The sequence below is a fragment of the Suricata suricatta genome, chromosome 5 (assembly GCF_006229205.1).
Source record: "Suricata suricatta isolate VVHF042 chromosome 5, meerkat_22Aug2017_6uvM2_HiC, whole genome shotgun sequence".
In the NCBI taxonomy this organism is placed as follows: Eukaryota; Metazoa; Chordata; class Mammalia; order Carnivora; family Herpestidae; genus Suricata; species Suricata suricatta.
Window position 1 is genome coordinate 139,860,621 of NC_043704.1, and position 21,616 is coordinate 139,882,236.

At 41.1% G+C, this 21,616-nt stretch overlaps 1 protein-coding gene across 1 annotated transcript in view; it reads right to left on the reverse strand.

Annotated features, from left to right (window-relative positions):
• Positions 1 to 21,616, reverse strand: part of NEK10 (NIMA related kinase 10) — a 226,846-nt gene that overhangs the window by 20,701 nt on the left and 184,529 nt on the right. Inside the window, exons 32-34 of the mRNA XM_029940369.1 lie at positions 21,124 to 21,153; positions 19,202 to 19,302; positions 2,080 to 2,190 (exon numbers count right to left, since the gene is read on the reverse strand). Of these exons, the coding sequence (XP_029796229.1) occupies positions 2,080 to 2,190; positions 19,202 to 19,302; positions 21,124 to 21,153 (242 nt within the window). The remainder of the gene's footprint in view (positions 1 to 2,079; positions 2,191 to 19,201; positions 19,303 to 21,123; positions 21,154 to 21,616) is intronic.

Sequence of the window (21,616 nt, forward strand, 5' to 3'; positions counted from 1 at the left end):
AATATTTTCACGGGAGATTTGAGCCTCTGTCTTCCTAAAATACATTTATTGGTATTCGTGATACAATATGTAAATGTCATAAAATAAATATCCACAGTCTCATCCACTCCTGTGTTGATCTACTTGAGCTTTGTTTCTCGGCCTTATTTGCCAACACAACTGATGAAAGAAATTGTGCTCTTTCATCTCGGCCGAGGGAGGGTTTACGTCGCGTTTACCAGTTGCTGTGTCTGCTTTTCCATCTCCTGTTGGTGCAGCACAGACGCCGAGATAAGGCAAAGGAACAAACGCATACTGTTCGCATTGCTCTTCAAAGAGCCCATCATACTGCCTGAATACAGAGTACAGTTATGCTTAAGATTGGGTCCATTAAAGGAAAAAGAAACTTTAAAAAGTTCACTGGCGGCGTGATGGCTTGAAAGTTTAAGTGTAGGACGAAACTTTAAAAATGTATATATCAAATTGCAGCAGGCCCTTCAGGGACAGGAAAAGGGAAGCCTGTGCCTAGCGCCAAGGGCTGTAGCAAAATGACTACTGACCAGGACTCAGGGATTTCCTATTCTCTGGTCGTGCTAATTAGAGATAGACAATTTTCTTTCCATCTGGTTGATTTAACCTCTTTGTGACTTAATATTTGTGTGTTTAAATAGAAATATTTACTAACTCTTGAGGTCTAGCAGATTATAGAATGTCAAAGATGGGAAAAGCTTTAGAAATACAGTTGGCTCTTGAACAACATGGATTTGAACTACACGGGTCCACATATGTGGATTTCTCACAGTGCGGTACTGTAAGTGTGTTTCCTCTTCCTTAGGATTGTCTTATTTCTCGCTTACTTTATTGTAAGAATACATATAAAATATATAACATACTAAATGTGGTTTTTGTTTTTTTTAATTTTTTAATTTTTTTTCTTTTGAGATACAGAGAGAGACAGTGTGAGCAGGGGAGGGGCAGAGAGAGAGGGAGACACAGAATCTGAAGCAGGCTCCAGGCTCTGAACTAGCTGTCAGCACAGAGCCCGATGCGGGGCTAGAACCTACAAACCGTGAGATCATGACCTGAGCTGAAGCTGGACACGTAACCAACTGAGCCACCCAGGTGCCCCTAAATGTGTTTTAATCCATTATTTATGTACTGACAAGTCTTTCAGTCAACGATGGGCCATTAGTAATTAAGGTTTGAGGAAGTCACAAGCTATATGTGGGTTTTCAGCTGTGCAGGAGCAGATGGTCAGTGTCCCTCATCGCCGTGTTGTTTAAGGGTCAACCATGGTTCATTCCACCCTCACAGGTGATACAAATCACAGCTTCACGTGGTTAAATGACTTGTTTGGGAGGTACAGCTCAGTTTAGGGGCTTACTGGAGACGGTTCTAATAAAATATTGGATTCTCTTAAACATATAGAATTCTTTTAAAAAGGGCTAAAATATATTTTGAATTCAAGATATTTAATAACATTTATTCTTCAGAAAACATGTGATCACAGTGAAGCAACTTTCTATTTGTCTCCTGGGGCGATGGCCACAGAAATAAAGGTGAGAAAATTAGAGGCAAAGATATCCTCGATTTACTCCCAAAGCAGTGCCATGGTCTGAACGTTTGCGTCCCCTCACATGTGTATGCTGAAACCTAACGCCCAAGGGGATAGTACTGGGAGGTAGAGTCATGGCGAGGTAGTTCGGTCATGAAGACAGAGGCCTCGTGGAAGGACTCTTATAAAAAAAGTAGCCTGATCAAGAGGCCCCACGGTTTCCTTGCTTCCACTGCCCTGTGAGGATGGGAGAAATCAAAAGTCTGCAACTGGGAAGAGGGCTTGCAGCAGACGTGACCGTGCTGAGATCTTGGTCGTGGACTTCCGGTCTCCAGGACTGAGAGCAGTCTCTACTGTTCACAAGCCCCCCGCCCCCCAGCTTATGGTGTCTTTTTTGCAGCAGCTTGGCAGGACCAAAACCAACAAGGATAATATCCTTTAACAGAAGACAGAGTTTAAAGTACAAAGCAGAGAAGGTATAAAATTTAACTCTTCAATGTGTTTTTGTTAGCCAAAGAAGAATTCCCATATGTAGAATACGGTACCTTTTTAATTTCAGATTTCAAATTGCAGGGGTTACTCTGCTGGCTGAAGAGGGATTTCTTGAATCTCTCTATAACCCTTCTTTTCAAATTGTGGTGCAAAGCCGGAGGGAGCTGCGTAAAATGAGAAAACGATTCTTGTAAGCAAATTGTTAACACAGCACAGATGACTCCTGGATGCATTTGCTGAGGGTCAGTGTAACAACATGACTTCAATGGGACTAAAGACAAATATAAATTTTACTCCAAATAGCATGACTGGGTGTGATAATTTTTCCTTCCACAATCCAGAAGGGATATATTACTCCTCTCTCTTTCAAAAGGCTGCTTCCATTTATATGATCGGTCCTTCATTTTATTGGTGTTATCTTTCATAAAACAACTAAATTGCATATATAAATTGGATTCTGCAAAGAACAGACGTCCCAAGGAAGGACGCGGTCCATCGGATGTTCAGGTGCCATGTCATGCCCAGGACTGTGCTAAACACCTGACCAAGGTCCTAAAGGATCTGACACTTTGTGTTTTACATTTTCTTTGGTTTTTGTTTTTGTTTGGTTGTTTGGTTTTTGTTTTTGCTTGTTTGTTTTGTTTAGAGAGAGATGGAGCACGAGCCGGGGAGAGGGGCAGAAGGAGAGAGAAAGAGAATCCTAAGCAGGCTCCACTCTCAACCCTCAACACGGAGTCCAATGCAGGGCTCGATCCCATGACCCTGGGATCCTGACCTGAGCTGAAATCAAGAGTCGGACGTTCAATCATCCGAGCCACACAGGTGCCCTGAAGGATCTGACACTTTGGAATAGGAAGTACATATCTCCACTACTACAAAGTCAGATGCCTGTCTCTGGGTGCTCCTGAATATTCACAAAGAGGGAGATCAGCCTGTAGGGACTAATCTTGTCAAGAAGGAAAGAATGAATTAGTATACATTAGGGCTGGACCAGGATGAGTTGAATTTAACAACTTAGTAGCAAATCACTTAAAAATCTTCAAAAGTATGGCAATTGTATGAAATTGAGGATTTCAAAAAATTGATTTTGTAGGGATTTGCAGGTTGAATTTATACAAGGAAACCAAAGATTCTGAAAAGCACAGAGGGTTGAAGTCAAGTTTGGGAGAAAGATAATAGAGCAAAGAAATAGGGTCAGAATGATACATAGTCTTACGGTGGAAATAACATTTGGTTTGTTTAAAAAAAGGAGAGGATTTGGACAGAGAGGAAAAAGAATCATTAAGAGAAAAGATGGCTAAGTGGGAAGGAAAATACAGTAGTAGGTGTTCTCAAGATTAAAAACAAAACAAAACAAATCAAGCCAACAAAAAAACAAGAATGTAATTCAAGGTTCAGACCAAAAAAGATTAATGTGGTAGTGGCAATTATTTACTCCCCTCTCCCTATTCTACTTTTCGATACTCTCTTATAGCTTAGGCTTGGTGCCATGTGACAACTTTTGGCCACTGAAAATGATATGTGTCGCTCTGAGGATGAGGCAATTCAAAGACAGCAGCCTCCTCCATCCCTGAGTGGCCTGGGCAAGGAGCTGGGAGTCCATCCGTTCCAGATGGCATAACCACAAGATGGAGGAGGGCCACTTGACCCGCCCGACCTTAGCCGAGTGAGGAAGAAACTGCTACTGTGCCAAGCAAAGCCAAGAGAATGCGGGATGTACCGGTTAGAGTAGTGTAACTTAGCACATCCTGGCTAATGCAGGAATGTCCATTCGTTCAAGTTACGCGAAGCAGGGGGATGTATAAAAAGTAATAGAGAGACGAATAGGGTCAGTGGAGGGGCTCACAACTGCTGATCTTAGAGCCAGAGACAAACTGTTCAAGAGCCCACACACAATAGAATGCGGGACCCATTATGAAGCACTGTAATGCCATCAAACAGAAAAACAATGTAATTGAAAAATGTTCTAACAACACCATCTGTGAATCTTTTGATTTTACTTGAGTCAAAGCAGGCTTAATCACAGAGGAACCAAGACTCTGCTCAGGGGTCTGAAGTCCTTTAGTATGCTCTGGGAGGTTCTGGAGGCTGACATCATTGACTTTGCAATGAGCTCCTTGTATGTCAGAACTACAGCATTCTTGTGCCTTGCTCCAGATGTAGTCACTTGCATCCCCAGCAAATGGTCATAATTATTGTCCTTGTACATGGAATGAAAAAGGGAAATAAAGATATGTGGGGAGAGGGAAAGAGGGAGAGAGAGGGAGAGAGAGAGAGAAAGAGAGAGAGAGAGGGAGAGGGAGAGAGATTTCTTGGCATTACTAAGCAGATAGTTGGAAGACAGATGAGAAAGGAAAATGAGTATAAAGATACATGTGTGCATGAGAGATTAGCAAAAGTAATGAATTTAACTCAAGAGGGGGACCAGACAGTGAAGGTAAGCATCCTGTGCACCCTTTTGTAGCAAGGGGATTGCTTAGAGACGAGAATGGATGGGAGGAGTCCCTGGAGATACCTTTTTGGTTTTGAGAATTCCCTACCACTCCCCATGGGAAGTTGCCACTTCCCTAAATCAAACACCAGAGGGCAGTGTTGGCCCAGAACCTTCTAGTTGTTCCTTGCAGGATTCCAGTTGCTTGCGAGCGACAGCAAGCCTTTTCTGACCCGCCTAATTGCACAGCAAACTTTTGAAGGTGTGAAGTTCCAGTGGGTCCACCGGTTCCTTCCTTCGAAAGAGCCTTCTCTCAACACTGGCAGCTGTCACTATCAGATTACTAATGCAAATACTCGCTATTCATTGAACTTGATAAGCCTCTAATTAACTCAGAATTGCTTTTTATTGCTCCTGATTGCTTGAATTAATTCTCATAAAAGCTTTCTTGAATAAGTTAACAGTCAACTTAAGATTCATACACAAGACAGTATTAGAAAGCTATTTTATCTTCCTGGAATAATTGTAGCCAGCCCCGCCCCTTAAAACTGTCATGGAAGAATTTAACGTTTTGCACAGGATGATACACGGTTCAATGCTGAAGAAGTAAGTATACTATAGTATGTATATGAACTATAATGCTAAGAATAGAATATTCATACCTATGATTTATCCATGCCAGTTACTACGATTACTTTTATGTATTATGTCACTTTTCTCCCCACAATAAACTAACGAAGCAGGGACTGTTTTGAGGTAAGGAACTCGGAGCTTAAAGACATGGCGGAACACGCAATAACTGAGGTAGTGCCGCTTTTATCACAACCATTATCCCAGAGCACACACACGGCGGCTCCTACTACTACAGGGTAACACTTTAGGAACACTCCACATACATGACTTCCTTCATCACAATAGTCCCTGAAGCTACCCGGATCCCACTGATGGAGAAACTGATTCTAGAAAAGAGGAGTCTCTCAGCACCACACATCGAAGAACTTATTTTCCGTGTGTACTATCCCAAACAAATGAAATCTGATCTCTATGTTCTATCCTAGGGTCTTGAACTTGCATGATAAAGGGATACTTCCTCAAGATGCATTCTCTGAGATCTCCAAGAATACCTAGTGCAGACCCATTTGAAGTGATGTAAATAATATCTTTTCTATACCAACAAGTTATTTTGATATATTACTGCTTAAAAGAAGATTTCCCTAAATGCTAACACAGATCCGAAGATCATTATCAAAATAAACGCACAAAATGTAAGCTTTCTCTTAGAATCTGCAAGCCCTGAAAATATGAGTCCCCTTGGATGCATGGCTTTACCCGACACTCTATAGAATCTCTCCTCCTTGCCATTAGGAACCAGTTGACCCAAGTAAGGAGAGTGAGGATGGCTCTAATCTCATCTATGACTACTGCTCAAAATCATAGTTTGTTTCACTGGTGACCGCCCGTAGTTCAACTTCATCGGAGGGGCAGCCTACAGCTGCTCCCAGCCACGCTTCCTGTGCCATTGGCAACAATGTGGCTGTTGAGATGGCAGTCCGAATGAGACCCACCCTCTGTGCTCCAGGAGATAGACGTTTAATGCTTCAAAGTTGCTATATGCTGATTTTCAAAGCATTTCTTTAACCAAATAATCTGATTCTAAGTACAGAATTAAATCCAAAGCGTGAGCTGGCTGCCTAGGTCCTACCTGAGCAGTAACACCCAAAGACGTGTATTACAAGGTTAACATCTGTACTTTGGTCACCTTATGTGCCCAGAGATGGATTTTGGTTTCCAGCAATGGAAATGAACCACTGATTTCATTCTCAGCGGGCTGTCTTAAGATTACCATCTCAGTTTTGATAAAAGCAGATGTCAAATCAGTGAAGGCAGCGTAAGGATTTTAACATCCTGCCTTTTAAAATAGTTGCTTTCAGATGATTTCCAAGATCTGTCTCCATGGAAACTGGATAGGAAAGGCCACCACCGGCCGAGAGTAAGCAGTGTCCCCGGTGAGGTTGTCTGCAGGTTGGCGGGAGGGGAGGGGTGAGGCCCTGCGAGTCAGGGCAGCTAGTGCAGTGTTAAGTCCCCCAGGGAGTTTGACTAGGAAATGAACACGGGGGCAAGAAGTCGTTTGCTTGTTTGTGTGTGTGTGAGTGCTCGCTTATTGATTCAGATCTACTTTGAGCATCTTTCCTTTGGAATTAGCAGACGGAGAAAACTGATCTTGGGCTTTGCCCTGTAGCAAACAGGATAGTGTCATGTTTAGACTTGTTTTTAACTCCTTCATTTGAAAGGCATTGACTTGGGTTAGCCTTCTAATTTAAGGTTCCCCAAAAGGGAAACATTCCTTACTATTTGCAATGTCACAAACATTCAAGTATTCTAGAAATACATTTTAAAAACCACAATGGTTACATCTGAGCTTGTAGCAAGGAATGCCAGCTCGCCAAAAAATATGAAATCATTTGTTATCCTGGCAGTGTGAGGGCATAATAACTAGATATTTATAATCATTTCATTCTTGCTTTAACATTACTTTGAAATCCAACAAAGAAATGGAACACATCCATTAAAAAGTTTATTATATAAAAATTAGCAAGACAGGCATATGGAAACTATATTTAAATTGCAAAGTATATTTTCTCTCAATTTAGTAGTTAAGCATTGAGGTAACCAATAAGCTATTTAAAGCTATTTCCATAACACTAAAGTTAAGAATGCGTCCCCATATTTCCACATCAGCATTTAAATGGAAATCTATTTTTGAATATAATATCTTTACTCAATAGCGATATGGCAGATTATGTTCTGATTTATTAACCAGTTTTCTACATCCCCCTCATATTTCCTCGGGCCCCTTCACCCTCTTTCATTTAATCAGGTAGACAATTCTGTGGGATTGCCTAAGGGAGAGGTTGACAGCAGAAAATGGAGGGGAAAAGCAATCAATTTCAGATTCTTGAGTCTCAAAAGGCTAGCCCTAAGAGTGATTGAAAGGAACGGCAGATGGGGGGTGGGGGGGACATGACAGATAGGAGCCAGGATAGAGAGAAGCCAACGGGGGAAGCAGTGAGGACTCAGAGGTGGGTGGGTCCCACTGAAGGGAGTCTCTTGCCTAGTCCCAGCCCAAGTGTGACAGTTGCCCACTTGTTGCCTCTCGGCTCCAAATCCACCCTTTGGTGCCCTGCATGTGACCCGGGAATTTCTCCCTTGCCAGGATGGTGGGCTCTGTCGGTGGAGAGGGAGCCCTGGAGGGTCGCTGCAGGAGAGCGGTGCTTGACTCTCTGTCCCCAGTGATGCTCCCGCCTTGCCCCAGGCCTGCAGCGCGGAGTGGTCAGCAGCCGAGGGGAACCCCGAGTGGGGCTCACCCCCAGACAGCTTCACTGGCACCAGTCCTGCAGGCAGCTTCCCAGAAGGTTCCACGGAGCAGCGCCTACTAGGGGCAGCCTCCTCTGGTCCATAGAGGGCATTTCCCAGCCCAAGCTACATGTGCTGATTTCCAGCAAGTTCCCTGGGATTACAGCTTAGCATGGATGACTTGCCCTGATCCCCTGAGGGAAGACCTCCCTGGAAACTTCTCTAGCACAGCACCTCAGTGGGTTTCTCTGACCTTTCTGATGAGGTCTGGACCTTAGCGCAGGATGGGGTGTCCTCCTCTCTTTTGTTCCTTTCTTGGCTGCTCTGCTTCAGTCCTATAAATAGTGATTCCTCATCTGCTCTTCCTAGACTCTCTAGATAGTCGCTTCCCCTCCTTCTTAAGTAACACTGTGTTACTATTAATAATTTTTTTGAACAATTCCTTATATTAAATCTTCCCTGTTAAAATTACTGTGTGGTTTCTGTTTCCTAACTGGACTCTCACTGATAATGGACTAGGCTCCTGGAAGGTTCCAGAAGAAGGACCCATACAGATGGGTCTTGGGACTTGGTTTGACTGTGCCCTTGGAACCGAGCCCAGTGCTGGGTTTTGCCACAGGACACAGGACGCTGATAACCCATGACATGCGTGGCATCATAACTGATCAAGTATCACCATGATACAGAGGCAACTGAAGGAAACGCCCTGGGAACTTCTATGGCTGCTGCCCACAAAGCATGAAGACCACAAGGACTGTGCTGCGGGATGGATTCTTCAAAGTGCATCAGAGCACTTAGGGAAAAAATGACAAGCTTGGGTCCTTCAATTCTTGGCTCGCATCACAGTCTAAGACCCAGAAAGAGTCCATGGTAGCCCTGAAGGATCCTGTTATTTCTTACTGCCAAAGCACAGATAGAGCTGATAATCAAATATGAATTTAATTGGGTAGGTTGCTAAATTACAGTGTGAGTTGAATGCCTATTTGCCAAGTTTTTCATGTGAAAGAAAAAAAAATAGGATCCTAAAACTTGAAATAGGGACATTTTGTTGGCTCTAGATAAAACTGACAATCCTGAAACTCAAGTCACTCTGAATCATTATTGCCAGCAGAAGTTGCTTGTCACTCTGTGTCCGAGAAGACAAGCCGCCTTTTGCTTGAAAACTCTACACTAACCTCATCCGAGATAGATGAGGAGTGAGATCTTCAGAAGGAATGCTTATTCCTCATAAGACCCACAACAACAAGGGTCAAGTCCATTACCAGGGTCATATCGCAACATGATGCAGGGGAGCTGGTGCACACCAAACCCATAAGGAAATAGCTTACCTATAGAAAGAATTTCAAGTTTGTATCAGCAGCAACCCATGGAACACGTGTAGTAGATTCAAAGGGTTTTAGGTCAAGAAGGGTGAACTATAACACTAAATCAGGCTTAGTTCATTCATATGGGTGTTCTAACTAGAGAGTCCAGATTTAATGTATTTGGTCATGCAGCTGAAGGTAACTGCTTAATTGGTTGGTGCACTAGACAACTCAAACTCAATGGTGACCTTCGTTTAATGAGGATAAAATGCCAGAGCTACCCTGGCATGTGGAGGAGGGAATTCAAAGGCATGGGGCCCTGCCATTACCATGTGTGACCTACACACTCACTACCCAATTACAGCAAAAATACTCAGAAGCCAGCCCTGTCACTAAGGTATGGAGAAATACATTAGAGAGGGCAGCACCACCACCCTTAAGAATCTCTATGGCTGCTTTCCTTTGTAGGCCAGGTACAGCACTGAAAGTGCAGGATCCCAATGGGGCTGACGTGATCCCAAAAGAGCAGAGGCCAAGAGACAGCATTTAACCACCAGAGACAGTTGGCAGCATTTATAAGAAAGGGTGGGAAGGGGGCACTGTTAATGAGAATACTAGAGTATTCTTTAATCTAAATAACAGAAAAGAAACGCTAGGTCCTGGTAGACAAAACTCAGACCTGATTTGCCATTGCCACTGTGGAGAGTCACAGCCCCTCATACAATTTCTAGACCTAGGGAAATTTAAAGACCCAAAGCCCTTGGTCAGGGAGAAAGCTGGGGATCCTTTAGGAAGAGCCCAGAAACACTGATAGAAGTATACATTACAAAGTTTCCTCCAAGTCTTGCCCAAAGAGACCTACAGCCATTTATTAGAGTCTTACAATGCCACTGTCATACTCTAATCAGTGTGTAGTTTTGTTTGTTCATTTTGTTTGCTTGCTTTTGTGGATAGGATAAGTGGATTAGCCCAGTATGCCTACAGTGGGCCCAGCTGGTCCACTGACCTGGTGGCATTTCTCTTTGCTTCTTGAATGTATAATTGGAATTGCCACAACTGGCAACTGACAGCATCACAAGATTAGCTCTCTGGATCTAAGACTGAGTAAATGTTTATATGTTTTGCTCATTGATATGTCACAAGTGCATAGAACAGTGGCATCTAATAGTAGGCACCTAATAATTATACGTCAAATGAATGAATGAACAAACGAACTGCATAAGAAATGCAATCTTAGACTCCAAAATCCTAGTTACTTTCTCATTTGTATGCCTACACTTCATCTACAAAAATTTCTTAGTAACAATAAGACCTTGGTTAGCTCTGGTAAATGAACATTCAAGTTGCTTATCATCTGACAGATTTCTGTGAACAACTAATAACCATTTTCTAACAGTGATTGCTTCCCCAGTGCCTAAGAGTTTAGAAATAGGAAGTTTTAATAATCTTGGACCTTGCATTTTCATTTCTCTAAGAGGTCCTAGTTTTTTGGCTTGTGTTTGTTTTGCTTTTTTAAATTCATTGTCAAGTTAGCAAACACAGTGTAGTTCTGGCTTCAGGAATAGATTCCTGTGATTCATCACTTACAGACAACACCCAGTGCTCATCCCAACAAGCGCCTTCCTCAGTGCCCATTGCCTATTTTCCCCACTCCCCCAAGCCCCCACCCCCATCAATCCTCAGTTTGTTCTCTGTTTTTAAGAGTGTCTTATGGTTTGCCTTCCTCTCTATTTGTATCTTATTTTTCCTTCCCTTCCCCTACGGTCATCTGTTAAGTTTCTCAAATTCCACATATGAGTGAAATCATACGATATTTGTCTTTCTCTGACTTATTTCGTTTAGCATGATACCCTCCAGTTCCATCCACGATGCTGCAAATGGCAAAATTTCATTCTTTTGCACCACTGCATAGAATTCCATTGTGTATATATACCACATCTTCTTTATCCGTCCATCAGTTGTTGGACATCTGGGCTCTTTCCATAATTTGCCTATTGTTGACAGTGCTGCTATAAATATTGGGCTGCATGTGCCCCTTTGAATCAGAACTCCTGTATCCTTTGGATAAATTCCTAGTAGTGGTATTTGTGGGTCATAGGGTAGTTTTATTTTTAATTTTTCGAGGAACCTCCATACTGTTTTCCAGTTTGCATTCCCACCAACAGTGCAAGAGGGTTCCCCTTCTAAACAATCTTCACCAACATCTGTTGTTTCCTGAGTTGTTAACTTTAGGCACTCTGACTGGTGTGAGGTGGTATTTCACTGATTTTGGTTTGTATTTTCCCTGGTCGTGAGCGATGTTGAGCATATTCTCATGTGTCTGTTGGCCGTCTGGATACCTTCTTTGGAAAAGGCTCGGTTCATGTCTTCTACCCATTTCTTCACTAGATTATTTGTTTTTTGGGTGTTGAGTTTCCTAAGTTCTTTATAGATTTTGGATACTAACCCTTTTTCCGATAAGTCATTTGCAAATATCTTCTCCCATTCTATCAGCTGCCTTTTAGTTTTGTTGATTGTTTCCTTTGCTATATGGAAACCTTTTATCTTGATGACGTCCCAATAGTTCATTTTTGCTTTTATTCCCCTTGCCTTTGGAGACATGTCAAGTAAGAAGTTGCAACAGCCCAGGTCAGGGAAATTGCTGTGTGTATTCTCCTGTAGGATTTTGATGATTTCCTGTCTCACATTTAGTCTTTCATCTATTTTGAGTTTATTTTTGTGTATGATATAAAAAAGTGGTCCAATTTCATTCTTCTGCATATTAGTGTCCAATTCTCCCAGCACCATTTGCTTAAGAGACTGTCGTTTTTTCACTGGGTACTCTTCCCTGCTTTGTCAGAGATTAGTTGGGCATATATTTCTGGGTCCTTTTCTGAGTTCTCTATTCTATTCCATTGGTCTATGTGTCCATTTTTGTGCCAATACCATACTGTCTTGGTGATTATAGCTTTGTAGTAGAGGCTAAAATCCAGGATTCTGATGCCTTCAGCTTTGGTTTTCTTTTATAACATTATTTTGGCTATCTGGAGTCTTTGGTGGTTCCAAACAAATTTTAGGATTGTTCAGAGCACGTGGGTGGCTCAGTCAGTTAAGCATCTCACTTCAGCTCATGTCATGATCTCACAGTCCGTGGGTTTGAGAACCACATCAGGCTCTGTGCTCAGGACCTGGAACCTGCTTTAGAGACTGTGTCTTCCTCTGTCTCTCTGCCTCTTTCCCTGCTGTGCGCTCGCTTGCTCTGTCTCTCTCTCTCTCAAAAATAAACTTAAAAAAAATGTAATGTTTTAAAAAATTAGGATTGTTTGTTCTACCTCTGTAAAGAATTTTGGTGCTATTTTGACTGAGACTGTATTAAATGTGTAAATCGCTTTGGCTAGTATCAACATTTTAGCAATATTTGTTCTTTTGATCCAGGAGCATGGAATGTTTTTCCATGTCTTTGTGTCTTCAATTATTTTCATAAGCTTCCTATAGTTTTCAGCATATAGATCATTTAGCTCTTTGGTTAGGTTAATTCCTAGGTATATTATGGTTCTTGGTGCAATTGTAAATGAGATTTGAATCCTTGATATCTCTTTCTGTTGCTTCATCATTGGTGTATAGAAATGCAACTGATCTCTGTACATTGATCTTATATCCTGCAACTTTGCTGACATGTATCAGCTCTAGCAGTTTTTTGGTGGAGTCTATCAGGTTTTCTATGTAGAGTATCATGTCATCTATGAAAGATTTAATTTTGACTTCTTTTCTGCCAGTTTGGATGCCTTTTATTTCATTTTGTGGTCTGGTGGCTGATGCTAGGACTTCCAACACCATTTTAAACAACAGTGGTGAGAGTGGACATCTCTGTTGTGATCCTAATCTCAGGGGGAAAGCTCTCCGTTTTTCCCCATTGATGATGATATTAGCTGTAGGCCTTTCATGTATGGCTTTTATGATGGTAAGGTTTGTTCTTTCTATGCCAACTTTCTCGAGGGTTTTTATTTTAAAAGGATGCTGTATTTTGTCAAATGCTTTTTCTGCATCTATTGACAGGATCATATGGTTCTTATTCTTTCTTCAATTAATGTGATGTATCACACTGATTGATTTGTGAATAGTGAACAAGCCCTGCAGCCCAGGAATGTATCCCACTTCATTGTGGTGAATTATTCTTTTACTATATTGTTGAATTCAATTTGCTAATACTTGTTGAGAATTTTTGCATCCATGTTCATCAGGGCTATTGGCCTATACTTCTCCTCTTTAGTGGGGTCTTTGTCTGGTTTGAGAATTAAGGTAATGCTGGCCTCACAGAATGAGTCTGGAAGCTTTCCTTCTGTTTCTATTTTTTAGAACAGCTTGAGAAGAATAGGTATTAACTCTGACTTAAATGTCTGGTAGAATTACTCTGGGAAGCCATCTGGCCCAGGGTTCTTATTTGTTGGGAGATATTTGATAACTGATTCAATTTCTTCACTAGTTACGGAAGAAATTTTCTATTTCTTCCCGTTTGAATTTTGGTAGAGTGTGAATGTCTAGGAATTTGTCTATTTCTTCCAGATTTTCCAGTGTTGGCATATAATTTTTTCATTTTCTAATATTTGATTGTATTTCTGTGTTGTTAGTTGTGATCTCTTTCATTCATGGTTTTATCTATTGGGTCCTCTCTCTTTTCTTTTTGAGAAGTCTGGCAAGGGGCTTATCAATTCTGTTTATTCTTTCAAAAAACCAGCTTTTAGATTCATTTCATTGATCTGTTCTACTGTTTTATTTTTTGGATTCTATATTCTTTATTTCTACTCTAATCTTATTTCTCTTCTTCTCCTGGCTTTAGGCTTTCTTTGCTGCTGCCTTTCTAATTCCTTTAGGTCTGAGTTTAGATTATGTGTTTGGGACCTTTCTTTGCTTCTTGAGATAGGCCTGAACTTCAATGTATTTTCTTCTTAGGACTGCCTTTGCTGTGTCCCAAAGGGTTTGGACTGTCATGTTTTCATTTTTATTTGTCTCCATATATTTTTAAATTTCTTCTTTAATTTCCTGGTTGACCCATTCATTCTTTCATAGGATGTTTTTTTAACATCCTCCATGTATTTGGGGGCTTTCCAAACTTTTTCTTGTTGTTGATTTCAAGTTTAGTAGCGTTGTGATCTGAAAATATGCATGGTATGATCTCAGTCCTTTTATATTTGTTGTGGGCCATTTTGTGACCCAGTATGTGATCTATTTTGGAGAATGTTCCATGAGCACTTGAGAAGAATATGTATTCTGCTGATTTTGGATGAAAAGTTCTGAATATAACTGTTAAGTCCATCTGGTCCAATGCGTCATTCAGAGCCGTTGTTTCCTTATTGATTTTCTGCCTAGATGATCTGTACATTGCTGTAAATGGAATATTAAAGTCCCCTACAATCAGGGTATTACTATCTATACATTTTTTATGTTTGTGAGTAGTTAATTTATATATTTTGGTGTTACCCACTGAAGGCATAAACATTTATAATTGTTAGCTATCTTTTAACTGTTAGTTATTTTTGATGGATTGACCCCTCAGTTATGATATAATGCTCTTCTTCATCACTTGTTACATTTTTTGTTTTAAAATCTAGTTTGTCTGATGTAAGTATGGCCACTCTGGCTTTCTTCTGACATCCAGTAGCATGATAGATGGTTCTTCATCCCCTCACTTTCAATCTGCAGGTGTCCTCAGTTCTAAAATCAGTCTCTTGTAGGCAGCATATAGATGGATCTTTTTTTTAAATCCATTCTGATATCCTATGTCTTTTGATTGGAGCATTTCATCCATTTACATGCAGAGTGATTATTGAAAAATATGAATTTAGTGTCATTGTGCTTTCTGTAGGTTTCACGCTTGTGGTGATGTCTCTGGTCCTCTGTAGTTTTTGCTGCTTTTCACTCACAGAGTCCCCCCTTAGGATCTCTCTTAGTGGTCATGAAGTCCTTTAGTTTTTGTCTGGGAAGGCCTTTACTTTCCTTCTCTTCTGAATGACATCCTTGCTAGATAAGGGATTCTTGACTGCATATTTTTCCTATTCAGTATATTGAATATTTCCTGCCACTCCCTTCTTGCCTGACAAGTTTCAGTGGACTGGTCTGCTACTACCGTTCTGTGTCTACTCTTGTCGATTAAGGCCCATTTTTCCCTAGCTACTTTCAAAATTCTCTCTCTATCTTTGTATTTTGCCAGTTTCACTATGATATGCCACAGTGTTGCCCTGTTTTGATTGATTTTAAAGGGAGTTCTCTGCCTCTTGGACTTGGATGCCTGTTTCCTTCCCCAGAAGGAAAGATTAGGGAAGTTCTCAGTTATAATTTGTTCAAATAACCCCCCTGCCCCTTTCTCTCTCTTCTTCTTTTCCTTCTGGAACTTCTAAAATACGGATATTATTTCATTTTATTGAATCACTTACGTCTCTAATTCTCCCCTCATGGTCTAGTAATTTCCTTTCCCTCTTTTTCTTAGCTTCATCATTTTCCATAATTTTATCTTCTATTTCACCTGTTCTCCCCTCTGCTCCTTCCATCCTCACTGTCACTGCATCTAGTTAATTTTGCATTTCATTCTTAATTCATCTTGATGATTTCTTAGGTCTTTGATCTCTGCAGCAATAGAGTCTCTGCATCTTCTGTGCTTTTTTCAAGCCTGGCTATTAGTCTTATGACTGCTATTCTAAATTCTGGTTCAGATATATTGTTTATACCTGTTTTGAGCAATTCTCTGGCTGTAATTTTTCCCTGGAATTTCTTTTGAGGAGAATTCTTCTGTTTCATCATTTTGGATAGGTTTCTGTCTTTTATGTGTTTTAATAGCTTGCTGTGTGTCCTGCACCTGTGAGAACTACTATATTAAAAGGGGTCATACACTGTCCAGGGCCTGGCACTTCCGGACGTGGTTTAGGAGTGTGTTGGGTGCTCTCTGTTGCTGCATATTTGGCTGCTCTATCCCATTGGTCAGTCCTCTACAAAGCACCTCTTTACTCGTAGTGGTGGACTGTTTGTACCTTCCAGCAGGTGTGCTTTGATTTGTTCATTGAAGTAACTCTTGAAAAAAAGGAAAGGGCAGGGGACCCAATCCTGTACAAAGAAAAAAAATGAAAGGAGAGAAAAAAAAAAAAGACCAAGCAGAGAATCAAAGAAGTTATAAGGCTTAATCCAGAGAGAAAGAAAGGAAAATAAAGAAGGCGAGAAGATACAGAAAAGGTGTACAGTGAAAAACTAAAAAAGCCAGATTAAACAAAGAAAGCAGTGAAAGAAAGAAATACATATATGATACATATATACAGTAAGAACTGACCAAAAATCAAATCAGAAACTATAGCCTGATTCCAAAGAAAAAAAAGAAGAGGGTAGAAATAAAAAGAATAGAAAAGAGAGAGAGAGAGAGAAAGAGAGCCACAGACTAACATACAAAGCCTCAGACAGTTGTCTGTTGGTGCCCAGGGCCAGGGCTGGCTGGCCTGGAGGAGCTGAGGCCCTCTGGCTTGCTCAGTGTGCATCTCACTCCGGTAGATAAGCCGTCACCAGGCACGGAGGGGCGGGGTTGGGTCTAAGAGAGTCCCGCCACCACTGGGTCTGCTGAGCTGTTCCCGGAAGCCCCACCATGTTGGTGAGGGGAAGAAAAATGGCGACAGCCCAGTGTCTCCTCCCCACTGGGGTCTCAAACCACACTGTTCAGGCAGCCCTCACAGAGTAGTGCGGTGGGCAGTTTGCCCTGCTCCACAGTCTCCCTCACTTCCTAGGTGCTCAGCTGGGATTTAAAACCCAATGTCTTAAAGGATCTTGCACCAGGGCGCCTGGGTGGCTCAGTTGGTTGAGCGTCTGGCTATGGCTCAGGTCATGATCTCACAGTTTGTGGGTTCGAGCCCCGCATGGGCTCTGTGCTGACAGCTAGCTCAGAGCCTTCCCAAAAATAAATTTAGGAAAAAAAAAAAAAAGGATCTCCCACCACACAGACCTGGTTCTGAAGCAGCACCAATCTGTCCTGCAGATAATGGGCCTTAGACTGGCACCTGCAGGATCTTTTGTCCTTGGGGGCAGGCAGTGTACCTCTTCTCACAGTACTTAAGGGAGGGGGCTGTTTTTGCCCAGGGTGCCCCTGATCACTACTGGCTCCCCTCCCCTCCAGGCACAAACATACTGCAGTGGCTTCAGTCTGGTGAAAGTCATGCACTTTTGAAAACTCTAACTTCAGCTCCTAAGGCTGCCTGAAAAGTAGAAACTGGCATTCTCCATATTTTTCGTTCCCCAGTCCATGGCCCAGAGAGATTTTTCTCTTGTCCTAACACAAAACTATAATCCACAACTTCTCTTTCTCTTCTCTCTCTTCACAGAAGGAGATTCCCTCCCCCCTGCGCCCACACTGTTTCATCTCCCCCAGTTTGCATACATACACCTCTGTCCCACCAAGCTGTTTCCCTCCATCAGTGGAGATTTTTCTGTCACTCCGGAGACAGACTTGCTGGGTATTCCAAGTGTTCTGACCTCAGTGCTGCTGTGTGTGAGGTTCCCCTACTTCTCCACCATCTTAGCTCCTCAAGAGGTCCTAGTTTTAACCCAGTATGTTCAGGATTTCTCAGTGGGCACTAGATTTTCTTTCCTGGAGTGAGGCTATTCAAAACCCAGCCCTGTCCCCACTTTTACCCCCACAATGAAGGGCCATTTGTGTTGAAATTTATTTTTGGTGGGACACAGACAAAGGAGTAGGTTATGAATCATGGGGGAAGTCTGCGATATTTGCTTTTTCTTTTTCTCCCTACAACCTTTCCAGCTGTAGCTCTGCTGCCAAGCCAAAGTGTTCCCAAATATATGCAGTTGGAGATAATAAAAATGAGCATTCATTCCATTTTAAAGTTTCACAAAGTAGTTCTTCAATTGCTGGGAGCCCCACCGGCCTTGCTGGATGACACGGTCACAGGTCACAGTAAGGAAATGGCAGATGTTGCACGGCTCCTGCCATGAGAGGCAGAACTGGTATCTCCTTCTGCTACGACTGCTCATGTGAAATTAAGCCTGTTGCTATTAATTAGGCCTCACAATGTTCCAAATCAGGCCGATATTCCCCACACAGTTACCCCGTAAGAAAAGGCATATTCCTGCCCCTGCATAAGGGATTTTAGATCAAAGTGCTACAGATGTTTGCCAAAAGGCTCTTCTAATGAACCCTGCAAACCCAAAACATAAGGGGGGCTGAGAACACAAGAGTTGCAATTAACTCTGGCCTGGAGAAAAAGAGCCTAACTTAGAGATAAGAAACAGACAAGGACCAGACATCAGTTGCTGCATATATTTTTGCTATTGAAGTCCGAATACTCTCCCTTGTACTGACTTCAGCTATGAGGATGGATAAGAAACTAGAAACCCAGGTGTAAGGTCAACACCCACAGGGCCCCCATTATGCTTACATCAAGGAAAGGGCTTTCTCTGGCAACTTGTTAACAAGCATTCTTTCTCTTGTGGTTTATGAGCTAGATAAAATATCTCCCAGCCTACCTATATACAATTTAACCTATGTTTTAGTTTTAGCATTACTAACTTAAATAATATGTATATTATCCTGTTTTTTTTACTAAAAAACATCTTGTTATTCTCTTAATTGTAAAATTTACCTTACTGTAAGTAAGGTAACATGATTTAGTTATAACATGTTAATTAAAACCAAAGTCATAATTATTGGCCAAAACCCAACCCGTACAAAATAAGATAGGTTTGTTACTTTCTTTACCTTGGGGACTGATGCCAAGAATAAATTGGGATGAGTCTACAAAAATACTTCTGTGAAACTTGTCTCTGTACACCTTTGATGATTGAAACACCTTATCACTAAGAGTTAAAAACTGTAAACAATTTCTATTTTCTGATGTCATGTTATTGCTTAATCAATAAAAAAGGGCACCAAAGCAGCCTGAACAGAGATGCCTGCCTGGTGACCAAGAAAGAAACGTGCAGCTCTCTTATCTCTCTCTCTCGCCGACACCATCCATCCTTCAGGGGACCCTGGCCCTGCTGGAGCTGGACTCCGGCATTCAATGACAATAGCATCAAACTTCTACTTAAGATGAAAAGGAAATAAAAAGCTAGCATACTGACCTGTGTGATGTAGATGATTTTGTGCAGCTGAATTAAGATCTGCTGAATAGGATCGCTGATCTGTCGTACTTTCCTCTGGGACACCGCAATCCCTGCAGAGGCTGTGGATGATAAATTCTGCAGTTAGTCAAGATCCTGGTTTTCTCTTTCAAAAGCGATATTAGTAGAAAATGGGGTAAAATTCTGAAAACTAATTAAGCTCAAATTTTTATCCTACCAATGAGGTAATATTCAGAGACCCTGTAACACTTCCATATTTTACAATATAGTATGCACTTCCTCCTTTTACTTACACGACTCCTCAGTAATATAACAATGTTGCCTTTTACAACAATTAAAATACTCCTGGAAAGTTTGCCTGTGATTACATCAGGCTGCCACCAGGAGTCAGTAGTGCTTTGGATACTGTGGCCTTTGAAAAGCTGGGCTTCAGATATGTGCAGTTAACAGACTATCAGGCTTTTACATTTTGAAGTCATTATGCCTTTAATATCATATTTGAAAACTAATTTTATGAAAACTACTAACACAAACTCTGAATAGGTAATCTTACAGAGGGAAAAAAAAAATATATATGATTTGCAATAATCGAGGGTTTAAAAGTCACTTTTTAACCCTTGATTATTATAAATTATAACTTTTGTCTGGGTTTTTCTCCAGCTCTAAATAAGACACTTTTGTAACTTCTCCTGCATTCGCATCATACTGCCACTCCACTTTCACAGTTTGAGGCTAGCTTGGTGTCAAACTCCATATGAGTGGTTTCCCCACCTACATATATCATAGACATAAGTAGTCCAATCTTAACTTTAAAACTCTTTAAAGAAATGGCTTTAACCTCTAATCTGGCCACAGGACTATCTCTGTCCCCTCAGATCCACATTGGAGAAAGAGAAAAACCGAAGAAGGATTTCAGATATGTGGACGTATAGTATCCTCTCCACCTCCCCCAGGTTCCTCCTGCTCTTGCCCTTCCCCCCTCTGACCTATAGCATGCTTGCTCCAATATACTCTTGCCAATTACCCCTTTTAAAAGAAAAGCTCCAAAGTCCCTCTTCTCTCCATCCGACCTTGAGCCTATACGAAATTAAATGTAAATATAATCATTGCTTTAGCAACAGCTAAAGCTCTGAAAAATTGAGTCTTAAATAGATGCTTTCTGAGAAAGCCTGTGTATTTTACCATAAAATTGTTTTCAAAACATTTACAGAGAAAATTTAATGTCGCTAAAAGATTCAACCTATTTTATTATAAGCATGTGAAAATTTATATTTAGACACAAACACAAAAAACAAAATAAACATAATATTTAAAGAAATATTTCTTTACAGGCATTTTTACGGAGTTAGCTGAGAAATTCATATAAAACATAACTTAGTTGTAGTTTATCTGCATTTAATACCTTGGTTAAGTGTTTGAAATTTAAAGGACCTATTTCCCCTAGGCACTGGGTCTAACTCCTATAAATCATCAATTACTTGACCATTAAGATGAGGTTTAGTAAACTACCCTTAGTGTAAAAGTGTGAAGCTAGGTCAAAAAGGTAGCTCTGAAATAGAAAACACAAGGCTTAGAGGTATCTGCTCCAGCCTGCAGAGATAGCCAAGTTTCCATATGTCCTATCATTTTCCACAGTGGTCTTTCCTGTAGAAATGATTCTTACAACATAACTATTTGTTTTTCTAGACCGATACTGAAAAGTACAGACTATATGATGTGGACAAGATGAGAGTGTTATGGGAACATTAATTTCACATTTTCTGAAATTGGAGGGTTTGATTTTGTTTTGATCATCTACGTGTTGACTCCTTTATGTTACTGGCATGTGGATATATTTCACGAGTTAAAATCTCACAGCATGGCAGAGAGTTCTTAGACTGGGATGACAGTTTGAGTGGGGTATCGCACGGGTTTGACTCTACCTTGCCACAAGAATGTGCTCATCTGTGGCCCTAAATACAAAAACAAAGATAGTTAGCTAGAAGCCTGTCTTCTGAACTACTCAATTATGCAATGTAACTTACAATTTTCTTAAGACCCTTTGACCACTACTCCCTACAACCCACTAAATCTCTGACTTTTAAAATAGTTTAGGTTTATTCACCAAAAAAATAAACTTAAAGATTACACATGCCCAATGTAAAGCAAGTAAAATAAACATAAAAACAACCTAGGCATGACAGAAAAGGCTTGAGGCTCCCTGGACGCACCACCCTTCAGCGCCTTCCCAGAGGTAACCTCTGATATCCGCCTCCAGTTACTTTTCTAGCCACTTATATACATAACTGTGTACTTTCAGAACAGTATTATTCAATGGTGATTGAGCCCTGAAAACAGGTTCATGGGTCATGACCAGCATTTTGGTATATGGAATGGAACGAGATGGAATGAAATGGAGCAGAATAGAATAATCTC